This window comes from Rhagoletis pomonella, unplaced genomic scaffold, assembly GCF_013731165.1.
Source record: "Rhagoletis pomonella isolate Grant_MI unplaced genomic scaffold, Rhpom_1.0 Rhpom_scaffold_00001, whole genome shotgun sequence".
Lineage (NCBI taxonomy): Eukaryota > Metazoa > Arthropoda > Insecta > Diptera > Tephritidae > Rhagoletis > Rhagoletis pomonella.
The window spans coordinates 115,711,989-115,719,694 of record NW_023458555.1 but is presented as its reverse complement, the minus strand read 5'-3'; the positions used below and the strand labels follow the sequence as shown (position 1 = coordinate 115,719,694).

The 7,706-nt window shown below is 36.5% G+C and overlaps 1 protein-coding gene across 1 annotated transcript; it reads left to right on the top strand.

The window, feature by feature from the left end:
* The first annotated feature begins 1,837 nt into the window (after positions 1–1,837).
* On the top strand, positions 1,838–2,644 carry LOC118735489. The gene has a single exon (XM_036465282.1). It carries the CDS (start codon positions 1,838–1,840, stop codon positions 2,642–2,644), a length of 807 nt encoding a protein of 268 aa, XP_036321175.1.
* Positions 2,645–7,706: the final 5,062 nt, after the last annotated feature.

Genomic DNA, 7,706 nt, shown 5'->3' with positions numbered 1-7,706 from the left:
ATAAAATTTGGTAGGTGGGTGCATTTTTATAATATATTAATCATTTGTCGGAACCGGAAGAATCCGACCACAATAACAAATAGCTCCCATACTACTGATTGTTCAGATATGAGATTTTTCGTTATAACTTCTCGATTTATGCAGCTAAGAACATGAAATTTTGCAATACTTCAACCCATTATCAACAGAAAACTGAAAATTACAAAGATCGAGTCAGTATAACCTATAGCTCTCATACAACTGATAGTTCATATATAGCTAGGCACATGAAATTTTGCACTGTTGTCACTCATTATAAAAAGAATACTTTTAGTGAAAATGGCGAAGATCGGGTCGCTATAACCTATATCCACCATACAACTGATTGTTCAGATATGAGATTTTTTGCCATAACTTCTTCATTTATGCAGCGAGAAACATCAAAAATCGCACCGTTTTCAATCATTATTAACAGAATACTTACGGTGAAAATAACAAAGATCGGGTCACTATAACATATACCTCCCATACAACTGATTGTTCAGTTATGAGAACTTTCGTTATAACTTCTCGATTTATGCAGCTAAGAACATGAAATTTTGCAATACTTCCACCCATTATCAACAGATTACAAAGATCGAGTCAGTATAACCTTTATCCACCATACAACTGATTGTTCAGATATGAGATTTTTTGCCATAACTTCTTCATTTATGCAGCGAGAAACATCAAAATTCGCACCGTTTTCAATCATTATTAACAGAATACTTACGGTGAAAATAACAAAGATCGGGTCACTATAACATATATCTCCCATACAACTGATTGTTCAGTTATGAGAACTTTCGTTATAACTCCGCCATTTATGCAGCTAAAAACATAAAATTTCGCACTATTTTCACTCATTATCAACAGAAAGTTTACAGTAAAATTAACAAAGACCCGATAACTATAACCTGTTTATTGCCCCCATACAACTGATTGTTCAGATGTGGGGTTTTACTGTAACCCTCCTGTCTAGGTTTGCTCATCATGATTTGCCTTTGCATCACCTTCGCTGCAGTCCGTTCAAGTTGGTTTGCCATGCATATTCTTTTGTCGCTTATGTACTATAAGTTATAGTTACCTAGCTGTTTGTTACATTCTATTGTCGCTTATGTACTATAATAATTAGTTACCTAGCTGATAAGCGAACCGATATGCGGAAATTTGTTCGCAATAACAAAACATGTATGTACATGCACAGGTTTTAAGTTATAAAACAGTACATTGTAATTCTATGTAATAGTATAAATTCAGCTAAACCTAAAATAAAGAAGGAGTTCGAGATCAGTGGTCAGCTAGAATAGCCGCGCGCTTTATCATTTTCTTGGCTTTTATTAATAGGTGGCAAAAACGCCTGCCATCTCCGAACATTGGTGATCCCCACGTGATCCTCTCACGTTCTCGTTTCTCGTTTAACTAATCGATTAGTAATTGTTCGCATAGTAACACAACGTTTTCGAATACCCCGCATCAAATTATCGCATTCAATTTGATGCTTATCAAAGAATTGTCGTTCAATCGCATTTAATCATCGCTTATAAACTACTCAATGCTCAGCATTTGAAGGCGCGAGTCCAACAATTTACATATTCGGCCCTCCTTGGAAATCTCGTTTGACCTTCAGCCAGGGGAAAGTGTATATGCACAAACGCGCGTTTGAAAGCAGCACAATAGTTAGTGCTAAAATTGCGTCGCACATTTCGTTTCTACAAGCAAAAGAAGGCACGCATTAGGTCGCAGTGCACTTGTTGCTGGATACACCCCGTGGCATTTCCTTTTGGAAGCAACCGAATCCAAGTTGAAGCAAAGCAAAATGCCAAAACGGCGTGATACAAGCGATCTAGGAGAGAGTTCAAGCGACATGTTTTTGAAAAGAAAAAGTGTATGGTTCCTGAAACAAATGAGCATACTGAAGGTCAAAGCGGACGCGATCAACTTTCAACACTTTGATGAATCAACTTTGGCGGTGCAGTTAGAGCAACTCGACAGGCTTCAAAAGCAATTCGAAGAAACCCAGTCGCAACTTGAGAGGGAAGACGTAACGGAAATCGAAAGCGAAGCAAGGATGCAATTTTCGGAGACATACGTATACATAAAGGCAAGCATATCGTCGATCTCATGTGCTAGAACATCTACGCGAAAACATTCTATGAAAGACGAGCTAGGCGTGCACACGTCGTCGTGTCCAATTAAATCGCGCTTGCCGGTTTTACAGTTACCCCGATTTAGCGGAGTAACCACAGAGTGGCCAGACTTTTGGGCCATGTTTCATGTCATCGTCGATCAAGAACCGGTGTTGACGAACATCGAGAAGTTCCAGCACTTGAGGTCATGCCTATCTGGTGTCGCATTGGATGCTATCCGCTCGTTGGAAATTAGTGCGGAAAACTACGAAAAGGCGGTAAAATTATTAAAGGTACGACTTGACATTAAGAGAGTTCAGGCTCACATCAAAGACATTTTCGGGTTGAAGAAGGTGCCTGATGGTTCGGCCGTTTGCTTGCGGGAGCTTAGCGGCAACATCAGCAGTCATCTGCGTGCATTACAAACTATTGCTACAAATGAAGAGTTGCTAGATGGTTTGCTTACGCATTTAGTTATCCCTTCGTCTGACACATAAGTCCAGCCAGGCCTTTTCCATTTTCAAATTACAATAAAGGGCACTTTAAATATAGCTAGAGGCTTGAAATTTCAGGTAGCTTACTAAAGTTTAGTGAATTACCAATCCGTAAAAAAATCATGTTAATATCATACATATAAAGCTAGATATATAGGTATGTTTATTACTACATCACATTCATAACACATAGGTCTGGCTGGACCTACATAAATTCGTATGTAATTTTTACCTAAAATGAAGAAATGCAACCGTTTATAAAAAATTTCTTTTGAATTTTTGAATTATCATGGCAAGAGTAGTGTTGTTCCGATACTGTCATGTACTCGATACCTGTACTCTTTAACAATATCGAAGAAAAGTATCGATGCTACAAATGTATCGGAGAGAAGTACTCGATACTTACTCGTATCGAACTCATTACAGCATTCCGTAGAACTAATATAACAATTTCAGAAAATATTATATATGCAAATTTGAAGGGCCTGTGCATGTTTATACGCCGCGGCAATGCTACATCATGAGAAGAAAAAATTAAACAATTCGAGTACTTTCCGATCGAAACTTACCAAAAGAGCAGCCTACCGAAAGAGTGGCCGTAAATCTTGCAAAACGTGAAAATTTTACTAGTACGGGAACGCTGTCTTGACAGTTTCTTCATTTCTGTATCCAATTTCAATTATTAAGGCCTTGTCAAAGTCCGATTCTCCAACTTATTTTATTTGCTTCATACACGTTAAGGTTGGGTACAACTTAAGTAACTTAAGGTCTGAACGTTTTGCCAAAAATACTATAGCACACTATGTCACAACCAAAATTCTGAATAGCTGGAAAAGCAAGTAAATACTCTAACAGCGTACTCGATACCCATCTAAGTACTTGTGGAAAAGATTGGAGTACAAAAAGTACTCAGTACTTGAAGAAAGTATCGAGTATTTACTCGTAGTTACTTGTATCGGAACAACACTAGGCAGGAGATGATTTGCATTTTTACCGAGTATGAAGGAATGCAATCGGCATTCTTCGGGAAACAAATAAATGTGAGTGTAAAAATAAATATTTTCTCTTTCACAAGCATTTCTATAAACATCTTTATTTACTTAAATTCTTGTGGATAATCCATTGCTTTTAATAGCGATTTTCATACGTCTGGGCATGCTCTAAACTGAGTTTTCTATGATTTCGCTTGGAATATTACCTCATTATAATTTTACTCGCCTCCAGCTCGCTTGCGCTATGCTAATCCTCTCTTGACCGCAGCGCTCAATTTTTCGATGGTGTTGAGGTCTGGGATTTGTGTTGGCCTCTGCATTACGTGAAAATTTAGCTCAAGCAGCCGGAAGTGTCGAATATTTTCAGAATCATTTGGATCTCCATCCTGCTGGCAAACAACTTCTTCCTCAGGGTTTGCGCTTTTGTCTACAAAGTCCGCCAAATATGTTTGGAGGATGTGTTCATTATTCCTTTTATATTAACAAATGGCACCAAGCGCCAGCAAGTAAAACATCCCAAGCCACTGAAATTTTGTAAAAGTCACGAAAATTGGAGCCTTTGGACTGAAATAGGGTAATATGGTCCAATGGAACGAAAATTAATTGTTTCCAAAGCGATAAAAGGGAATTATTGGGAAAGACCTCATCAACATCTTCAAAAGCACCATGCCAAGAAAAACGTCTAACATGGTGGCCAGCACAAATCCCAGACCTCAAAGCTATCGAAAAATTGAGCGCTGTGGTCAAGAGAGGATTAGCATAGCGCAAGCGAGCTCCGAGTAACATGGAAGAGCTTTAGAGGGGAGTAAAATTATAATGGGGTAATATTTCAAGCAAAATCATAGAAAGCTCAGTAGAGAGCATTCAGAGCCGTATGAAAATCGCTATTAAAAGCAAGGGAGTCTACACAATCCTCATGATATATACCTCCTAAAATCTCAAAACAGAAAAGTTCAAAACTTAAAAATTATTTTCAAAAGAAAGCTCCAAAATTAAATGAATATACATATTATACAACAAATAAGTTTAACTGCACAAAAGTTGCACATAATTTCTATATAAATGCATACAATTTGCATGTGGGTCTAGCCAGCCTCATGCGTACCGAATGTGCCAATCGAAACATGTGTCTGACGAAGAATTATAAACAAGGCAGATACTAGCACCCAAGCGAAATGGGAAGAAGAAGCTCCGACTCAAAATTTGCCTTCGTGGGATCTCGTTGACACTTTTTTGGAAAGGAGAGTGCGAATCTTGGAAAGCGTTACTACCACCCCTCAGGCTCCTTAAAACAGGTGATTAGTAGAAAAATTAACCGTAACCAATCGTTCGTTACGGTGACAGGTAATAAGGTCAATGGTGATAAGGTCAATTGAGTTTATTACCTTTTCAAAAGCGAAATAAAGTCAACAAATATTTGGAAACAAAGTCATTGACGCTATTTCCTCATTCAAATGGAAATAGCGTCAACAATTCTAAAAGTATGTCGATTCATAGAAAAAAATGTTGTTCTAAAAATAAACATTGCCCCGTAAGTGTTGTTTTTTAATAGATGAAAAAGGTTATTGCCAAATCCTCAGTGTTGTGATATTAATCCACACACAATCATGAACTACAACCAATTGATTTTATTAAACAAATTTAAATTACGAATATGTAACAACACGATACGAAAAACTAAACGCCTGCGCACAGCTGAAATACGAGAAATATTTGAAGAAAGAGTGTAGAAATGATCCATAACTAAACATGTTTCGTTTCCACAAAAATAAAGCGAACACTATTAAATTGAAGAAACTGTCCATGTCCAAAACCCCGGAGGAACACTGAAATTATTCTGTGTTTTAAATTAGCATATTTTGAACGAATTCGGAATGTCTAAGGTGGAAAAGAAACCAACCTTTCTATAAGGAAACAATTCTAGAAAAAGACTTTTCTTACACTGTATTCATGTCTCCGCCAGCAATTTGTGTCGACATCATTTAAAAGCAGCTAAGTAGAATGACGACACTATTCATTAGATGGCACATTCAACGAGCCAATGTGTATATGCGGGTATAAACAATTATTGATTATTTAATATCGGAACCGAGATTATATAAGTTAATTGATTGGTTTTCACACACTTTTGAAACACAAATTATATACCTTTTTACTGCAGACAAGTTGTTGCCCAAAACATAGCAGAAATCTTCCAATCAGGGCTGCCAACTATCCTTAATTATGAGGTGCCATATTGAGGATAAAAAAGTGCCAAAATGTGCCAAAGAGAAAAATAAAAGTGCCAAAAAAGGTGTTATTCCTTTCATTCACATTTATCAATAACACAAAGCCACATTTTCAAAACAAAAGTGCAATGCGTCGGCGTAGCGTGACGTGGTGTGCCGCCGCGAAGCTAAGCAAATTTAATGTTTGAAAGAGAAATAATGTCAATGGACTTTATTTCGTTTTTAAAAAGGTTATAATGCCACCCTGGTGCGAAATAAAGTCAATTGACCTTATTTCCGTTGATCTTATTACCTGTCACCGTTCGTTACTACTAGCCCTATCAATAATTGCGTATTTTGTAATGCGACTGAGCACACAATCCCCACTTGATCACTTTTCCTAAACCTTTCACCTTCCTTGCGCTTTAAAGAAGCCAAAAAGTTGCAACTTTGCATCAATTGTCTAAAAAATGGACATATAGTTAAAAATTGTAAGTCCAGCAACTACATCACACTTCTTCATTTATCGCAACCTTCGCAAGCGATTTCGCAAAACATGAGTGCGCCTTCCGGCGTCAAAGTAGCCCTTGTCGCTGACTCCAAGCGTGATGCAATAATGAAAGGTGTTGTACGTTGTGACAGCTCGAAATCGAACTACCTTAGGTCAATATTGTATTTTGGAAGTACAAGATAAACGGGAATAAAAAAAAGCCTTTTAGTTGAAAAAGTACTAAATAGTATGCCTTCTCAACAGCGTTCCGATTATCAGAATAGGTATATATATGGCTTGGTAGTCTCATAAAGTTGTAGATAATTAAAATAATAAAATTAGGCGTGTTTTTATTCACAGGAATATGATAATATGCTTAAAATTTTCGAGCTGATGAATACCCAGCTAGAACAGTATGGCTTATATAATTCCTTTTATGAGCCGTATCACTAAGAAAATTATCCCTTATGAATTTGAAATGTGTCCCTTATATTGTACAGGCCAAAAAGAGGAATTCATTTACGTGTGATCTTTTGTCCCCCTCTTTCATATGGGCTTCTTGTGCGCATATATCAGGTTTCATAGCTGTTGACCATACCAATAATGCCTCATGCTCAGTTTTACTAGATCAATTCGTGTTCTCGAGAAAAAAAAATGTCACGATTCAAAAATCTGAGTATAGCCGCCAAATTCTTTTCTAAAAATTTTGAAAATTCTCTGTTTTTTGCCCTATATTTGCTTTGTATGGTATTTTCAACAAAATATAGGCCAAAAACGATAAATGTTCAAACTTTGGAGAAAAACAATTTTTCAGATTTTTGGATCGTGAAAATTTTTTTCTCGGAGAACACGAATTGATCTAGTAAATCTTAGTATGAGGCATTATTGGTATGGCCAACAGCTATCAAACCTGATATAGTCGCACGAAGGTTTTTTTGTGTTCCACAGTGTTATACAAGGGATACTTTGAGGAATCATATAAGGAATTATACATTACCCAAGTCCACGTATATCCAAGTTCGTGTCATACAGCAAGCATTGACTACTTTTTAAAGTTTTATTTATTTGTTTTTGAAATTAACGACATATTTCAGAATTTGTAATTAATACGTTGTGTTCATTTTAGTAAATCCACTTTTTTAATTGTACAAAATTTATTATATACATACAGTATCGGTCATATCAATAGCAACCCCATTTCAAAGTGATATTATTTCCCTCTCATGTTAGTTTATTTATTGCTAAGAATTTGCAACAAAAGTAAAGTTGCATTTCTAACAAAACCCATATAAACCCAATTTTAAAACTTCGTAGAAAACTACAAAAAATACAACAAATTTTCAACCAAAATTCAAACTTTTTTCTCAGAAGTGTTA

Bases quoted from the DNA above. Each gene is read 5' to 3' on its own strand.
- LOC118735489 (XM_036465282.1), top strand. From the start codon at position 1,838: ATGCCAAAACGGCGTGATACAAGCGATCTAGGAGAGAGTTCAAGCGAC.